The sequence below is a fragment of the Diplotaxodon limnothrissa genome, linkage group LG18 (assembly GCF_057381915.1).
Source record: "Diplotaxodon limnothrissa isolate DT_005_m linkage group LG18, D_limnothrissa_male_GT1.1, whole genome shotgun sequence".
Lineage (NCBI taxonomy): Eukaryota > Metazoa > Chordata > Actinopteri > Cichliformes > Cichlidae > Diplotaxodon > Diplotaxodon limnothrissa.
In genome coordinates this window covers 107,098-126,488 of record NC_140613.1, presented here as the reverse complement: position 1 = coordinate 126,488, position 19,391 = coordinate 107,098, and the positions used below count along the sequence as shown (strand labels likewise).

Here is a 19,391-nt window from a genome sequence, read left to right as displayed (position 1 = left end):
TCTGCTTCTTGGGGATAACAGGAAAACCTGAACTCTGGGTCTCACATACGATCATGTAGGTCATCCTGTCATCATCATGAATAAATAAAAAGTGAAATTTTCTGATTCTTTTCACCTGCTGACACAAAGCGACTCTTCCGCCAGAGGACTCATCTTTCTCACATCTAAATAAAAGAAGAGTCCCTGAGCTATGAGTTACAGATGACAAATGAAGTCAGGTTTAATTTAGCTGCAGCGGAGTGTGAGTGAGTGAATCTGTGGGGGTGAATGCCTTTGAATAGCAGCAGTGAGTCTGCGTTCAGTGATAGAGTAGCAGTTTGTAGTGGAGGTGGTGTCGAGGTTATTGGGGCTTCTAACAACACTGACGTGTCCTGCAGCCTGCCCACACAGAAAAAATAGATCTTTCAGTTTGACTCACACGATGATCCTCCACCTCTCATCACGTTTCTCTGGACGTCTTCCCTCCTCGCAGCCCGTCTGCACGTTCATGTCGTCACTGCCTCCGTCAGACTGTATGCACGTTTGATCAAAAACACCTCACCTGTAAAAATAAACTAACAGTCCTGATGGAAGGAGAAGGTCCTCACCAAGAGTTTAGCAGGGATAAATTTAGCCAGCTCGGACAGAACAAGCTTCATTAGATTACATCATGAATAAACCCATGAGGGCACCATCTGCGTCATTTTGGTCTAACTTCATCCGCACTACTGGCACTGCAAACTTATGCAGCACAGAAACTCTGAGGAGCTGCTCTTTCACCAAAAAGTGACCCTTGATGAGTTGCTCGTTACACCTGGTCAGGAGAGTTTTGTGTTGGAGGGCATCATAGAGGATCTAAGGTTTCATATTGTCCTCCTGCTCACTGCATCTAGGTTTCAAACCTGTGCAGCATTTCCTGTTGTGGACAACGGATACTCCACTGGCTTGACCTTTGGAGTCCACCTCCTGTGGACTTATCAAACACAGAATAGTCAACCTCATTGGGGGTGAGACTGGGGAGCTTTTCGTTTGAGTTTAATTATTTCAGCATTGTGCAGAATACTTTGAGGAGTTCCACAAAAGACAGCGTTTTCTTTGGATTAGTGGGTTTCATTACTTTTGTTTGGTTAGCTTTAGTGGATGTCCAAATCCATGTATTGAAGACATAAAAAGTCCTTTGGGTCAAGTTTGCATGACCTCTGCATCCCTTAGGTATGGCTGATCTGCCAGGTTTCCTCCTAAGTGCAGTGGAGAATGTGGGTGATGCCTCAGGAACATTTTCCTGATTTATAGGGTGTAACCGGTTTCTGCTTATCGTCTGGTGCAAGTCTAATCAAGTACCTACCACAAGTATCTGTCTAGACTAGGATTGAGATTTATTCTGGATATACTGGCACAGACTCTGTGGCATTATCGTTACTGCTGCACTTGTTCTGGTACAGATGTCTATGGATTTGTGGCCTAACAAAGTACCTGGTTGGAATAATGAAATGCTTGTTTGGTTAACATGGCTAACATGACAGGAGAGATTACAAGGAGGCACAAGAAGGTCCATAGACCGTGACAGGAAGTTTTATTCTGGCAGCTTCTCTGTAGGCACCTTAGCTGTGTTCGGAGTTTTTATGAGAGCTTTGTTGAAGCTTGGTTCCTTCTTTCTTGGCATCTTGGGGATGTTTTGCTGGACTAGAGAATCTGGAGGAACCTTTAGGTATGCCACTTTGGTTGGCGCTTATACATTAATTCTAGATTTGTTATTGGTTGCTGGGCTTTTGATAAAACATTGTGGTGATTTTTTATTTTTGTTGCTGCAGACCATGTGATGTTAGACATTTGTGATGACCTCTGGCAGTCACTCTGCGACCAACGTTTTGATTTGGTCGCAGGGCTTAACAACTTCTTACTGAAACTAGCTGCAAGGATAGATCTGCCAGATGGGGCAAGACACTCCTTGCACTCTTCTGCATCAGTTATACAGTTGGAAACATCTTGTAACATGCACCAGATGTGCCATAGCAAAAACCATATCTGCCAGTCGTGTACTTCCCTTTACCAGTGGGTCCCTTGTTCTCAATGTGATCCTTTTCTTTAAGGCTCCTGGGTGTGGGACCTGGACCTGCTGAGATCGGTGGGGCTGCTTGGTAGAACAGACTCTGCGTGGTATGAAGTTTCATGTAATGGGACATTTACCATGTATTATGTCATCATAACCCCTGCTTTGTGAATAAATCTGCCTTCTTTTACCTGACAAATAATGACAGAGCTCATTTTTTAGTGTCCTAAGCCAATACTGAAAGAGCAGGTGGGGATGACTGAAACATGTGAAACAGGCTCTGTGACCATCTGTCCTCCAGTCAACCCAGTGTAGTGATGCTTCAGTTTCTGACTGCAGTGACTGCCTGTCACCCACTTAAACCAGTAAACCCAGTGAAACCAGTGTGTGGGTCCAAACATTGCTCAGTTAACATTTCCGGCTGCAGAGATGCAGTGAATGAACTCTGACTATTTGCTCAGTCTCTTCCTCTCCAACTGATTTTATCTCTCCGAACAAACTGAGCTAGTTTGAGGTCAGCCCTGCAGTGAACTCCAGCTGATCTGTACTTGGTTCACGTCCGGTCACCCAGGGCCTCCCCTCGCTAATGCTCATCCTGATGTAACAGCTGATGGTGAAGATTGTGTGCTTTGCTGTGATACTGGGAGATGCTGCTCAGTGTGTACTTCACTGTGTGGTTTACTGTGCCAAGGGCTGAAGATGAATGTGGGAATAAAGAAACATCATTGACTAACTTTTTGTTTATATTGTGCCACCAACACATAATCCATCCACTTCACTGTGCTGTCATCAGCTTAAAGTCACTGAACCTGAGGCAGGTGACTATGAAGAACGTTCATCACAGCCGGGCCTTTTCAGTGTTAGCTGGTTCGATAAAACAGCCCAGTCAGAGATGAAGGGTATCACTGTGATGGTGAATAGGCCAGCAAACACATGTTAACTGGGGAAAGGAAATTCTGATAGTCATTGTTTTTAAAATGAATGTTAACCATGTAGGTATTGAAAAATGACCAAACCAGGAAAGTGGTACGTATCATAATGCTGTGTGAGTCAAGCAGGATACATATATATACATACACACACATATACATATACACTCACACACACACACATTTATACATACAAAAAACACCCAGCACGCCCCTGCGGGCGGTTTATCCTTCAAGCTCGGGTCCTCTACCAGAGGCCTGGGAGCTTGAGGACAGAGATCTCCGATGTTATTCCCGGGATCTGCTGGAGCCACTCGCCTGGAGCGCATATATATATATATATATATATATATATATATATATATATATATATATATACAGTGAATACCTCAGGCAGCAGAAACCCAAGAAAGAGGAGGGAGACGAGGAACCATCATGGAAGGACAGGCCCCTGCACGGTATGTACCACCGGCAGATAGAGGAGGTGGCTGATATCCAGAAATCCTACCAGTGGCTGGACAAAGCTGGACTGAAAGACAGCACAGAGGCACTAATCATGGCAGCACAAGAACAAGCTCTGAGTACAAGATCCATAGAGGCTGGGGTCTATCACACCAGGCAAGACCCCAGGTGCAGGCTGTGTAAAGATGCCCCAGAGACAATCCAGCACATAACAGCAGGGTGCAAGATGCTAGCAGGCAAGGCATACATGGAACGCCATAACCAAGTGGCCGGCATAGTGTACAGGAACATCTGTGCCAAGTATAACCTAGAAGTCCCGAGGTCAAAATGGGAGATGCCCCCAAGGGTGGTGGAGAATGACCGAGCTAAGATCCTGTGGGACTTCCAGATACAGACGGACAAAATGGTGGTGGCTAACCAACCGGACATAGTGGTGGTAGACAAACAGAAGAAGACGGCCGTAGTGATCGATGTAGCGGTTCCGAATGACAGCAATATCAGGAAGAAGGAACACGAGAAGCTGGAGAAATACCAAGGGCTCAGAGAAGAGCTCGAGAGGATGTGGAGGGTGAAGGTAACGGTGGTCCCCGTGGTAATCGGAGCACTAGGTGCGGTGACTCCCAAGCTAGGCGAGTGGCTCCAGCAGATCCCGGGAATAACATCGGAGATCTCTGTCCAGAAGAGCGCAGTCCTGGGAACAGCTAAGATACTGCGCAGGACCCTCAAGCTCCCAGGCCTCTGGTAGAGGACCCGAGCTTGAAGGATAAACCGCCCGCAGGGGCGTGCTGGGTGTTTTTTTTATATATATATAGCTGGATAGCGTAGTGGTTAGACTACACGCCTTTGGAACAGAGGATCGCAAGTTCGATTCCTGCCTGGGGCGTCTGTATCCAGTAAGGGTCCTAAGGCTAGACCCCCTATGCTAAGCAAGCCTACCGCAGACATGAGCGAGACAGATAAATATGAAGGCATGCCGGCTCGGACGTCGCCCGGATCAACAAGGTCCGCGTCAGGTGTTGAGGAACCAGGGCACCCTGACGAAAAGTGGGCTACTGGAACAAGAAGGCATCGGTGGGCAAGAGACGAAAACAGGGCGTTGTTGGAATGCTACTATGCAAGTAACCCCGGCGGAAGGGGCTACATGAATAGGATGAGGGACCTATGGATTCTTCGATACCCAACATCCACAATGACGGCGAAACAACTAGTAGCTCAGTGTTCCAACATTCGAAAGAAGGGACTGCTCTCACAGCTAGAGATTGACGAGGTACAACACAAATGCTACGGCAAGGAGGAGTCAGGACGCCAGGTCAGGGGGGAGATATCATCACCCCCACCCGAGATTGGGTACATAGCCCCAAGTGCGATAGGAGAAGGATCGTTGAGTGCGAGAGGAACTGACCTGAAAAATAGGATAATGGCCAAGCTTGAAACCTGGATCCCACGTAGCCGGTTACCAAGATTACGTGAAGTTCCCTCAGAAGGTCTGCTAGATGATGTTAATGCAGCACTACGGGCAATACCTACAACCACGATTACCGACACTAACAAGCTGATCTACAATACGGCAACAGTGATCAGTGAGATGCTTGGCTACAAGTTGAACAGCGACAAGGGGCAGTACCCTCCATGGAGAAGGAGGCTAGAGGGCAAGATCAAAGTAGCACGGAGGGAGGTTAGCCAACTAACGGAGTTGCAGAAAGGTGCGACAAATAAGGTGCCTAAGAAATACAGCAAGCTGTCCATACCTGAGGCCTTGGAAACTGCCAAGCAAAGACTCACAGCCTTGGCCAGCCGCTTGAGGAAGTACACCAGAGAGATAGAAGGCAGGAGAATAAACCAGCTGTTCTCCACAGAACCAGCAAAGGTGTACTCTCAGTGGCAAGGGAACAATAAGAGAACAGCACCACCAAGGCTGGAGACGGAGCAATACTGGAAGAGCATATGGGAGAAGGATGCAACCCATAACGGCAATGCTCAGTGGCTAGAGGATCTGAGGGCTGACCACAGCGACCTCCCTGAACAGGGTCCAGTAACCATCACAGTGGCAGATATCCAAGAAAGGGTCTCCAGTATGAAGAGTTGGACAGCACCAGGGCCCGACATGGTTCACGCCTACTGGCTGAAGAAGCTGACTGCACTCCACGAGCGTCTGGCAGCACAAATGAACCAGCTGCTAGTTAACGAGAGACACCCGGAATGGCTAACTGAAGGCCGGACGGTCCTGATCCCCAAGGACCCCAAGAAGGGACCGGTCCCCTCCAACTACCGACCAATAACCTGCCTCAGTACTACATGGAAGCTCCTGTCAGGCATCATATCGGCTAAGATGAACAGGCACATGGGTCAATACATGAGCGGGACACAGAAAGGAATTGGCAAGAATACCAGAGGCGCAAAACACCAGCTACTGGTAGACAGAACAATCAGCCGAGACTGCAAGACCAGACTGACCAACCTGTGCACTGCCTGGATTGATTACAAGAAGGCCTATGACTCAATGCCCCACAGCTGGATACTGGAATGCCTAGAATTGTACAAGATCAATGGGACCCTAAGAGCCTTCATCAGGAACTCAATGGGGATGTGGCGTACAACACTAGAGGCCAACTCCAAGCCCATAGCACAAGTCACCATCAAGTGCGGGATCTACCAAGGAGATGCTCTGTCCCCACTGCTGTTCTGCATAGGCCTGAACCCCCTCAGTGAGATCATTAACAAGACTGGCTACGGATACCGACTACGGAACGGAGCAGTTGTCAGCCACCTCCTGTACATGGATGACATCAAGCTGTATGCCAAGAGTGAACGAGACATCGATTCACTGATCCACACTACCAGGCTATACAGCAATGACATTGGAATGTCGTTCGGACTGGAGAAGTGTAGTCGGATGGTAACAAAGAGAGGGAAGGTAGTCAGAACTGAGGGGATTGAACTACCAGAAGGCAACATTGCAGACATAGAGGACAGTTACAAGTACTTGGGGATCCCACAGGCGAATGGGAACCATGAAGAGGCCGCTAGAAAAGCTGCAACCACCAAGTACCTGCAGAGGGTCAGGCAAGTCCTGAGGAGTCAGCTGAATGGTAAGAACAAGATCCGGGCCATCAACACGTACGCCCTGCCCGTGATCAGGTACCCTGCTGGGGTAATAGGCTGGCCAAAGGAGGAGATAGAAGCCACTGACATAAAGACAAGAAAGCTCCTTACCATGCATGGAGGGTTTCACCCCAAATCCAGCACCCTGAGGCTGTACGCTAAGCGGAAGGAAGGGGGCCGGGGACTGGTGAGTGTCAGCACCACAGTCCAGGATGAGACAATGAACATCCAAGAATACATTAGGAAGATGGCCCCAACTGACCGAGTGCTCAGTGAATACCTCAGGCAGCAGAAACCCAAGAAAGAGGAGGGAGACGAGGAACCATCATGGAAGGACAGGCCCCTGCACGGTATGTACCACCGGCAGATAGAGGAGGTGGCTGATATCCAGAAATCCTACCAGTGGCTGGACAAAGCTGGACTGAAAGACAGCACAGAGGCACTAATCATGGCAGCACAAGAACAAGCTCTGAGCACAAGATCCATAGAGGCTGGGGTCTATCACACCAGGCAAGACCCCAGGTGCAGGCTGTGTAAAGATGCCCCAGAGACAATCCAGCACATAACAGCAGGGTGCAAGATGCTAGCAGGCAAGGCATACATGGAACGCCATAACCAAGTGGCCGGCATAGTGTACAGGAACATCTGTGCCGAGTATAACCTGGAAGTCCTGAGGTCAAAATGGGAGATGCCCCCAAGGGTGGTGGAGAATGACCGAGCTAAGATCCTGTGGGACTTCCAGATACAGACGGACAAAATGGTGGTGGCTAACCAACCGGACATAGTGGTGGTAGACAAACAGAAGAAGACGGCCGTAGTGATCGATGTAGCGGTTCCGAATGACAGCAATATCAGGAAGAAGGAACACGAGAAGCTGGAGAAATACCAAGGGCTCAGAGAAGAGCTCGAGAGGATGTGGAGGGTGAAGGTAACGGTGGTCCCCGTGGTAATCGGAGCACTAGGTGCGGTGACTCCCAAGCTAGGCGAGTGGCTCCAGCAGATCCCAGGAACAACATCGGAGATCTCTGTCCAGAAGAGCGCAGTCCTGGGAACAGCTAAGATACTGCGCAGGACCCTCAAGCTCCCAGGCCTCTGGTAGAGGACCCGAGCTTGAAGGATAAACCGCCCGCAGGGGCGTGCTGGGTGTTTTTTATATATATATATGTATAAATGTGTGTGTGTGTGTGTGTGTGTGTGTGTGTATACACACATATATACATACACACACACCACAACTAAAAGGAACATTAACAGGACAGAACACTCAGCATTAAGGGCTCAGGTACATTGTGACAACGGACCACAGGAGTCACAGACAATATATACACAAGAAAGAATCAGGGCAGAGAAGAAACATGTGAGGAACACAGCTGAACACAGTGTGACTGATGAGATGGGAAGCAGAACAGAACACAATGCACACAGGAAGAGTGCCATGGCAGGGATCACCGGTGTGTTTTTAGAGTGGACCCAAAAGCAGAAATGGAAGAAATGAACTGAAGTTTAAACAAAAGCGAGCCTTTATTGTGACTGATGCAAAAAAAAACAGATAAGGAAGGCGAAAACAAAGGCGGACCTAAACTACAACTTAAACTGGGAAAAGACATGAATATGAAACTGAACGGGAACATGCAAAAATGTAACTGTGCAATAATCAAAACAGCATGAACAAGAACCTGAACAGTAGGGAAAAAAACTCTGTGACCTGACGTGAAGACAAAGAACAAAGGAGACAGACGACTCAAATACACAGGAGGATAATGATGGAAGTGGAAACACCTGGGGAGACACAGCTGACACTAATGAACATGACGCCATAGGGGGACCAAAACTATACACACTGGACATGGAAACACCAGACTCTTCAAAATGAAACAGGAAACATGGAGCGACGTAAACATGACAGCACAAGCCGGACAATTAGAACATGGAACCGAGGAGAGACTAACGGACATGCATTACTGAAAGAAAAAACACTGAAGACAAGAAAAGACTCATACATCAGGACATGTGCTAGACTCAAGTACTCCCTCAACTTAACCTATTTCCAATATAACATAAGAAATCAAAAATACAAAATAAACTCAAACTGCTGGTGCACAGAGCCAGCGCCTGACAACGGGAAACTGAAAAGATAACACAGGAAGTACGAGAGACACACTGAGGCTCAGACTGACCACATACAGAGGGCACGAGCACAGATAGACATCAATAACACAGGAAACTAGACCCAAGATGACAAGGAAACAGAGGAGGAATGATAACAAACTAAGAATACAAATATTAAACAGGGATCACAACTATTGCATCGAAATCAGGGAAAGAATCGGAATCGAAACACCCTGAGTCACAGACAGAGTTTCAGTAGTTTACAGTGTAATTAATCAGATCTGCCATTCAGATATTCCAGAGTACATGTGGCCTTTAGCCTTTAATACTTGTAAAATACATTTACAGTGTGTATTATCGTAGGGTCTTTACCTTACAATAAGGCTCATCAAACACAGTGAGGCAACTGTCGTCATGATATAAATTCAATTCCTTTTTTCAGTTCAATAAAAATGAATTGAACTGATGCCCGATGTAGACCTGTGGAAACCAAACATGAATTCTCACTAACGTTATATATAATGTCATTAATTATAAACAAAACCTTCAGGAATGATTTCTGTTTTACAGGCAATACATCTATCTGTTATCTGTCCCGTCAACTCTTTCATACAGCACAGCTTTAGTAACCAAAGGGTATCCCACTCATTTCTAATGGTAATAATGTATTGTTTTATACAGAGGAAACATGCTACACATTTCACAAGAACACACATTTTAACCAAGTGTTAATAGAAATATAAAGGCTCAGAGCAGCGTTGACTCCGGTTATTTTTATAGTATATGTTCTGCCTGTTCATGATGGTTTGTGTTATTGGGGATCTAACCCGTCAGTTGTAAGGATCTCACTTTGTTTAGAACAAAGACAATGGACTGATGTTATTGGTGGTTTTCTCATGTAATTGCCATCTAAACCATATCTCTGTTTGTGTGAATTTAAACAATTTAAGCTAAAAGTTAAACTCTCACAAATTCCACAAGTTCAAACCTTCCAAATAGTACCTCTCTGAGCTGAAGCTGGTCATTGTCCAAAGAGTTTCATCAGTGCCCAGAGTGCTGATAAGCCTGATAACCTCAGTAACTGCTGGAGTCTCTCCCAGGATTCAATGGGTGAGGGTACTGGCCCTGTTTCCAGCCAATCACAGGCATCTTAGCTTAAATGTTTCTGCATTCTGTTTGGTTTTTTTCTGTACTTTTGTCTACAACCCTTTTTCTCAGCCTGCAGCTCTGTGGGCACGTTTGAAACTGACTCCTGATGTTGTGTTTCAGGCTCTTTTCATCAAGTGTTTCTGTGCTCCAGTACCCAGAATTCTTTGGGTTTGCCTCAACAGTCTTTGTGGTTCTTAAACCAACTTGTTAACTCAGCGATGAGTTTGTAGGTCAGTGAACAAACAGAGCGCCACCATGCCAGCTGGCTGCTCCGCTGCTTTCAGCCTGCGAAAGGTTTAACTTTACCACTGTCAACAGCCAATCAGGGGGCAGAACAGACAGAGGTGAACGTGAAGGAGCCTCTCAGTCTGCCAGCCATCGCTCCCATTTTTACCTGAAGACAAAGAGCTGGCTCTCAGATTTCTCCATCGCTCTGAATGGCTTTGTGAATGTGTGAAAACAGAGTTCAGCTCAGAGCTGAGGGGCTGGGTGTCTTTGAACACATGCGTCAGGAGTCCAGCCTGCATGTCCAGGCCAAGATACTGAACCCATCAGGGTGTCAGTGTGTTTGTGGATGTTTGAAAGGTGCTTGAGTATAGAAGAAAAGTATCTGTATGAATGAAGCTTAGAGGAAATGTGCTTAGAGGAGAAAAGAGCTATTTAAGAACAAGTCTGTTTACCATTTACAGCATGAATACCATCAGAGAGTAGCTGCCTGAAAGTTTCCCATAAGCACGTCTTCCTCTGAAAAGAGTTAGGGTTCGAGAATCAAATAAAGGCTGGTTGCAAAAAAAAACCCACTTTGAAACCTGAAAACCGAGCGGCTGGGTGCCAGCAATCACACCAAATCTGAAATAAAATGACTGATCTGCAGTAAATGAAATCACTTCCTGCTTTTCAGATCTTCATTTTGCTTTAGTTAGGATACACTTTAGTGATGTTTGAGCCAGCCCAAATCTGTGATATTAACTCATGATTGACCTTAATAAACCTTTTAAAACGGGTGGGGAACTCCAGGCCTCGAGGGCCGATGTCCTGCAGGTTCTAGATCTCACCCTGGGTCAACAGAGCTGAATTACATGATTAGTTCATTACCAGGCCTCTGGAGCACTTCAGGACATGTTGAGGAATCAGCTGACACATCTAAAATCTGCAGGACAGCGGCCCTCGAGGCCTGGAGTTCCCCACCCCTGTTTGAAAGAGTTCATAATGGCTGAGCTGTTCTCATATTTGCAGTGCAAGGTTTGTCCTGAGGGTGGCACGAACTCTCAGAGAGTCATTGAAATGCAAAGACTTGTGTTATTTAGAGTTTTCCAAAGACAGAGACAAAATGTGGATTGGTAGTCCGTTTAATGAGAAAACAATCAATGGAAATAAATTACAGAAACAACATATATTACAATTAAAGATTGATGTGAAGAGAAATGTCTTCAGTTTGTTTTTGTTTCAGCAGATTAAAGGTTTAATCTGACACAGGTGGATTTCAGCCGTTTGTCTCTCAGGAAAATAAACCAAACGTTTGTCTTTGGCTTTCATCTGAATCCAAACTGCGGCAATGCATCTAGAAATACCTATTACTGTGCAAATATCTACATTCAGTGTGTTTCATAACAATAACGAAAATAACGTTTGGCTTCAGCAACCAGATTAACTACTTTCAGCTGGAACATGCTAATAATGTGGAAATGTTCTCTGAGCAGCAGAAAACCAACACTGATGAAGCACACAGAGACATCCACGTTGCATAGTATCCTCAGCACATTCCAATGTGGAAAAGTCTCTCCCAGTATGAAACACAAAAATTCACTGAACACAGGAGACTGTCTTTCCTGGGAAAGAGCATATCAGATGTTTCTTCCTGCAGGTTGCAGGTTTCATAGAATATTTCTCAGAGGTTCTCTGACAGTTTCCAGAGTCTTTTCCACGTCTGGTAGAAGCAGCAGAGCAAAAGCCAGCTGTTCACGAGCAGCCGCACTCCTCCACGATCATATTCTGGATGTCCTTCTTGATAATCTTCTGCTCTTCGTTGTAGTAGAGCATTGACATTGCTCGCAGCCTCGTTGGCACGCAGCATGACTTGATGTTTTGAAATGGGCTGTAGCCTCTCATGCGATAATGGTTGATGACCGTTGAATGGAAAGACAGCGGTGAGCTTCCAATGCTTGCCATGTGGTTTGGACAGTCGCCTTCGCAGTAGTTGGCGTGGTAACCAGCCGGAGCGATGATCCAGTCACTCCAGCCGATGTCTTTAAAGTTCACGTAAAACTCTCGCTTGCAGCAGATGCGTATTTTCCCATCGCACTGCAGAGCTCGTTTAGCTCGGCGCTTAGCCACCTCCTCTTGAGCTCGAAGCGCCACCATGAGGAACGGCCGGTGTGACTGATCTCGTCCCGTGGCCGGTTCACCGTTTGCAGGCGTCAGGACGGGAGCGGCACCTGCTTCGAGACACAGAGGACAGGAAACCCGTAACCTAAGAGGACTGTTGCCGCCGTCCAGTAGATTCTGAACAGTGCGAGGAATGGCGAGGGTGTGCCAGCCACTACGACGGGTGTCCGCCATCTTCTCTGAAACACAGTCCTCGTCATCATCGTCACGATAAAGCCGCAGCATCACTTTGCTTCTCAGGCGGTTCATCTTTGACATTTTCAGGAAGATCCAAACGTTTGCCTGCTCCACCACAGACGAGCCACTGCCCTCCCTCGAAATGTCAAAGGTCACCGCGTTTGGCCCGTCGCCTGTGAAAGAGAATAGTTAGGACATTAGCGCTGTGTCCCATTTACTACACAGAGTCAGAAAATTTCAGTCTAAAACAGTGCGATCTCTGACCCTTGACAATGACAGAGGGGCGTTCAGAATTCAGTCTGATAGTCTTTGACCTTTGACCTCTCAGATTGTATTTTAAGTGGAAACTGGATGGGTTAATGTGGATTAGGGTTGGTGGGTGTGTCTGAGTTTGGGAAGATATCAAATGAAACGTGCTGAAGACGCCTTAGGAAAGACCAACTTCATCTGGCAGTTTGTTTTTCCCTGAAGGGAAGGGAACAAACGAGGAACTTGAAACCATGACCCCGCTGACGCCCCCAGATAGAAATTTTAATGAGTGAACAAAGTCGATGTTCTTAACAGTGAAAGCTTGAATGGAGCTTCAGCCTCTAAATATATTCAATATGAGGAAAGGCACTAAAAAAAGACCAGGCCTGATTTCAGGGAATGATGTTAATGATGTTAACAAGCCTGGTCATATAGGACACTAACCCCGCCCCCACCCACCCGACACCACCCCAACAAAAAAAAGGCCCGTCCTGTCTCAGCGCTTCCTTCTTTGTCTCCTGTTAGAGAATAATTAGTGAGGCCCAGATTTATCTGAATGAACAGATTATTTACGCGCTAAGATCACTTGGTATGCTCGCCCAAATTACTGTGCACTAATTTGGGCGAGCATCCTTTGAGGGGCCTTTTGATAGAGACAACTATTTATAGAACAAAGCAAAGCAGCAATGTAACGGGTCCGTATTCACAGGAGATTTTAAAGGCTTTGCAACCATCATCATCTTCAGTAAGTCACAGTGGATTGAGAGCAGGTTAATGACAAGCAGCAAAGGTTCTGCCAGCAAAGATCTACTGCTGTTCAGACCAATGTTTCCCTCATCTTTCATCTGTTGAGACTTTCTCCAGCTGTTGTTCTCAGTGAAAATACTCTGTGGATTTAAGATGTTCTCATATTGATTGTTACTCTGAGTCTTTGTGAGCCAAACCAGCAGATCATTCGAACATTCCTGTTTGAAGTAAAGTTTGTCCGCTAATTGGTCACCAGTCTGTCTGATGGACATCGTCAGTGACTGTTTGAACTTTGATGAGAAGTTGATTTGTTAGTTTACATTTTGGGGTTCAGAAATGAAAGAAACAAGGCTGTCGTTCCATCAGAGAACCCTTCCTTGTTTCTGTCAACAGAACAAACACGTTTATTTCACTCGGAGACAAACTGGAAGTTTCAGCACTGCAGTCAAACACATGAATGTGAGCTGAATGTTCTGACCTGAACATGAAAACCTGTGGCTGAAATCTGTAAACACACTTTGACCTCTTTGGATTATTGTGAATGAGCTAAAAGAGCAAACAGACAGTCTGACATCACTGACGGTCAGTGAACCTCTGAAGAGTCTGACTCTACAGACTCCACTGAGTCTGGATCTGCTGACGTTAATAACCGAACCCTAACCCAGCCAAGAGAAAATGTTCCCTACAGACACTCTTTAATCCATCCTGAATGTCAAAGGCTCATCGTGTCTTCAGTTCTTACATTAAAGGGTTTTTTCCTGCCAGACGCCTCCTCGCAGAATTAGCTTTAACCAGTCAGAGGGCTCAGTGGTGAGCCTGAAAACTTTCTACGGCTGTATTTAACCAGAGCTAATAACACTAATAACACTGACCCTGAACTCAGAAACTGGATGTGTTCTCTGTCAGGACAAGAAGATAAACCACGCCTGACGTGCCGTGGGACTCACCTGGCTCTCCAAAGGTGATTATTTCAGATGGCGGTTCGGGTGGTGCTGAATTGCCTGTGCCCTGGCCCTCCTCCTGGATCTCCACACTGCCGTCTTCAGCCACATGGGCCACGTGAAGTTTCTTGATGGCGTTGAGCAGAGCGGCACGAGGAACTGGCTGTGTCAGGTTGGGCCGGGCGCTCAGGTGCAGCATGTTGAGAATGTGACGCTTCACTGCCTCCACCATGTCACTCTGAGCTCCGGACGAAGACGAGTTCCTCCTCAGCTGAGGCAAAGAGCACGAAGGACAGTCAGAGGACACCGCCGAGTCCTGCAGCCGTGGTGCCGGAGAGATGGTCGGAGAGGCATCGATGAGAAGCCATGCTGAGATGGAAAAGACCACGGCAGAAAGAGAACACATAATGGTTGGCGGTCTGATGCAGAGTAAAAGACAGTAGAGTTTTTATTTGAAACAGGTTTGAGATTCTTCAGATGAAATCCTCTGAAATTCAAAAGACTTCAGGGCGGAAACTAGAAACTCTGACGTGAAGTTGCTGCAGGTCTGATGCGCTGTGAGGGATGTTCTGGTGTTGTTAGTCCTCCTGGTGCTGGCCCGGTGGTCCTGAACTGAACGAACAGTGTGCAGGGTCACTCTACTCTTCCTCTCTGCTCTGTTACAGTAATTATACCTCTCAGCCTGTTTAATCCCTCCCTCCATCCACAGAGGTATTTCCCTGTGAGTCACACACACACACACACACACACACACACACACACACACACACACACAGTGAGCAAAGTCTCTCAGAATACCTCAGGACTGTTTGTGGAGTTTCCTCCTGAATGAACGTCACGACATAAGAGGAGGAGGAAGGAGGAAAGAGGAGGTAGTGTCCCTGATTCATTCACCACACACACACACACACACACACACACACACACACACACACACACACACACACACACACAGATGAGTCAGCGCAGCGTCATCATCACCTCACGTGGAGGAGAGACTGTCGGTGTGAAATAAATTTTTAGAATGGAGAGAGTTTGTTCTAAAGACCAGTCCTGCACAGAGCAGATGGAGCGTGCTCAAAACAGACTACCACACACGCACACACAGTGACATCAGCACGCCCTCTGCTGGTGGGAGTCAGGACCTACAGCGTCCTCTTCACCTGAGAGGGACCCTCTGAGTCAGTGGCTCCTATAAGTTCACACAGGTCTGTCAGCTCTGCGGCAGGAAGGAGAAACATCGGGAATATCCATGTGTGGATGTCAGTGAACTGACCGCAGATGTCTGACCTGAACGGCTGTAAAGCCTACAAATGTGACGCCGTCATAACACAGGTCAAGCGTCAGCTGAAAATGTCACACAGTCACTCGTTTGTTTGATCAATTCAAGATGTCAACTGGCAAGAAGTGCTTTTTTTTGACAAAATTCAAGTGGATGTGAATTTTTGATTGATCTCACTTTTAAATGACGTAATGCTGTTACGTCATTTAAAGCAGAAGCTGTTTGAAGCATCCTGTATAAAGATGAGATCAGCAGATGATTGGACTAAAGCAGGTTGGGGAACTCCAGGCCTCGAGGGCCGGTGTCCTGCAGGTTCTAGATCTGACCCTGGGTCAACACACCTGAATCACATGATTAGTTCAACACTAGGCCTCTGGAGAACTTCAAGAGGAGGTCATTTAACTGTTTAAATCAGCTGTGTTGGATCATGGACACATGTAAAACCTACAGGACACCGGCCCTTGAGGCCTGGAGTTCCCCACCCCCTGGACTAGAGCAATGATGTCAGTGCTGAGACTGACAGTGCGGAAAAGCGATGAAAAAGAACAGAAGCAGCAGTTGAGCGATTACAGATTATTAAACTTACACATAAGCTTCATTTCACTTGCTGGCCCATGTCCTCATTTTAGGTTTGACAGTGTTTTAGTCGATAAAGGTGAATGGCTTGAACATGAATTGAGCTGCGGTTTGGGGAAGGCCTTGATGGGGACTGGCGCCGGCTCCCGGGCCTGGCAGTTCCCCATGCACTAAATAGAAGAGAAGAAGTTAAAGAAAAGGGAAGGGAGGGTGGGGCACATAGACGAGAACGAAAAGCATGTAGAACTGAGGTAACATACAGTGGGGCAAAAAAGTATTTAGTCAGCCACCGATTGTGCAAGTTCCCCCACCTAAAATGATGACAGAGGTCAGTAATTTGCACCAGAGGTACACTTCAACTGTGAGAGACAGAATGTGAAAAAAAAAAATCCATGAATCCACATGGTAGGATTTGTAAAGAATTTATTCGTAAATCAGGGTGGAAAATAAGTATTTGGTCAATAACAAAAATACAACTCAATACTTTGTAACATAACCTTTGTTGGCAATAACAGAGGTCAAACGGGTTTACCAGGTTTGCACACACAGTAGCTGGTATTTTGGCCCATTCCTCCATGCAGATCTTCTCGAGAGCAGTGATGTTTTGGGGCTGTCGCCGAGCAACACGGACTTTCAACTCCCGCCACAGATTTTCTATGGGGTTGAGGTCTGGAGACTGGCTAGGCCACTCCAGGACTTTCAAATGCTTCTTACGGAGCCACTCCTTTGTTGCCCGGGCGGTGTGTTTTGGATCATTGTCATGTTGGAAGACCCAGCCTCGTTTCATCTTCAAAGTTCTCACTGATGGAAGGAGGTTTTGGCTCAAAATCTCACGATACATGGCCCCATTCATTCTGTCCTTAACACGGATCAGTCGTCCTGTCCCCTTGGCAGAAAAACAGCCCCATAGCATGATGTTTCCACCCCCATGCTTCACAGTAGGTATGGTGTTCTTGGGATGCAACTCAGTACTCTTCTTCCTCCAAACACGACGAGTTGAGTTTATACCAAAAAGTTCTACTTTGGCTTCATCTGACCACATGACATTCTCCCAATCCTCTGCTGTATCATCCATGTGCTCTGTGGCAAACTTCAGACGGGCCTGGACATGCACTGGCTTCAGCAGCGGAACACGTCTGGCACTGCGGGATTTGATTCCCTGCCGTTGTAGTGTGTTCTCATGATCATTTTGACCCCACGGGATGAGATCTTGCGTGGAGCCCCAGATCAAGGGAGATTATCAGTGGTCTTGTATGTCTTCCATTTTCTGATGATTGCTCCCACAGTTGATTTTTTCACACCAAGCTGCTTGCCTATTGTAGATTCACTCTTCCCAGTCTGGTGCAGGTCTACAATACTTTTCCTGGTGTCCTTCGAAAGCTCTTTGGTCTTGGCCATGGCAGAGTTTGGAGTCTGACTGTTTGAGGCTGTGGACAGGTGTCTTTTATACAGATGATGAGTTCAAACAGGTGCCATTCATACAGGTAACGAGTGGGGGACAGAAAAGCTTCTTACAGAAGACGTTACAGGTCTGTGAGAGCCAGAGATTTTCCTTGTTTGAGGTGACCAAATACTTATTTTCCACCCTGATTTACGAATAAATTCTTTACAAATCCTACCATGTGGATTCATGGATTTTTTTTTCACATTCTGTCTTTCACAGTTGAAGTGTACCTCTGGTGCAAATTACTGACCTCTGTCATCATTTTAAGTGGGGGAACTTGCACAATCAGTGGCTGACTAAATACTTTTTTGCCCCACTGTATATAGATAACAACTGGAAGGAGCGTGTTTGGAGATGTGGTCCCGCTCCAGAAATTCAGATACTTTATCTCCAGTTCAACATGGCTGTTGAGTGACTGGCAGAGTCATCAGCTGCACACCTGCAGAAACATTAGGACCCGCACGGCACAGAAAATAAATCTTACTGGACAGAAATGATCATGTGACTTCTTTGTAAGTGACTCATTTCCCCACTGACACTCTACATCTGAACTTCAGGTTTCCCCCACCAGACACACTGACCTGTGGAAAACAGCACTCAGGAGGTAGTGGGGTTTTGTGGTGTTTGGAAGGTTGGTGGTTAGAATCCAATCTGCATGTTGAAAGTGGTCAAAGTGCCCCAGGTGCACCCATCGAATTTACACGTCTGCATGAAAACTGAATGAGGGTAAATGTGCGAATACAGACTGCAGGGTTTAACATGCTGTGAGTGTTCACTGTGGAGAAGCGCAACATGAAACCCACTGATGTCTGAACACGGTTGGCGTGGAACGAATAATTAGCAGCTAACTAACCCTATGAACTACATAACTGTACTCAGTATTCTTACAGTGTCACAACAAATGTAACCTTTATAAGACAGAACTGAAGAGAAGGGGCTCTGAAACAGAGCCTGATGATCAAGAGTAAATTTAAATAATGTTCTAAGCTGGAAACGATCTTTTACTTCAACAACACACAAACAGAACCGCGACAAAAGCAAGACTCATGGAAACAATCCGGTCATTAAGTCTGATGTCATCAGCCGTGCCTGAGCCCAAACTCCGCTGCAGGTCAAATGAACACTGCAGCATCACTGAGAGTTAAAAGCTGTCTAAATGTTTCATCTTTAATAAAACGATCAGCGTTGCTGCTTTACCAGGTGTAACAATTAAGTTTAACATCCAGGCTTCCATGAAAATAAAAATTATTAACTTTAACAGAGTTAGAAGTTAGCAGGAAGTTAGCTCGCTAGCTTCCATCTAAACATGATATAGCATGTTCTGACTGAGAGATTTATGAAACAATTCAAACGTACAGCTCTGCTATCACTTCCAACATAAATGAAGACAGAAAACTAAACGGCAGTGACGTTTGTAGGGTTACTGAAGTTGGGCTAGCTGGTATATAATGATGTGCTACGTGATCGCTAGCGACACAGCTATGTTAGCATAACATTAGCACAGTGAAGCTGGAGGATGAACGCTAACTTTTTTCCACTCGATAAAAGTTAACGTGAGGGTTCAGAATAGTTAGGGACAAATGCAATAGCATGGCAGGATGCTGTAAACGGACCAAACTTCAGTCAGGAGAACAACCGAGATAATCCATCCACAATACGAGGTTAGTCATTAATATACTGCTGCATGGGCTGTAGTTACATCGGAAGGTTTTAAAAACTGAGCTTTAAAATGAACAGTGGTAATAAAAACTGAGAAAAGCTGACAGTGATCACTGACTGTTTTTAGGGGCTTGTTGAGATTAAATAGAAC

At 46.2% G+C, this 19,391-nt stretch overlaps 1 protein-coding gene across 1 annotated transcript; it reads right to left on the bottom strand.

Annotated features, from left to right (window-relative positions):
• Positions 1–11,123: 11,123 nt before the first annotated feature.
• Positions 11,124–15,103, bottom strand: inhbab (inhibin subunit beta Ab). Its single transcript, XM_085379122.1, has 2 exons — positions 14,286–15,103; positions 11,124–12,515 (listed from the first exon to the last, which is right to left on the bottom strand). The coding sequence occupies exons 1-2, from the start codon at positions 14,683–14,685 to the stop codon at positions 11,740–11,742; spliced, it is 1,176 nt and encodes a 391-aa protein (XP_085235248.1). The 5' UTR covers positions 14,686–15,103; the 3' UTR covers positions 11,124–11,739.
• Between the last annotated feature and the right edge of the window lie 4,288 nt (positions 15,104–19,391).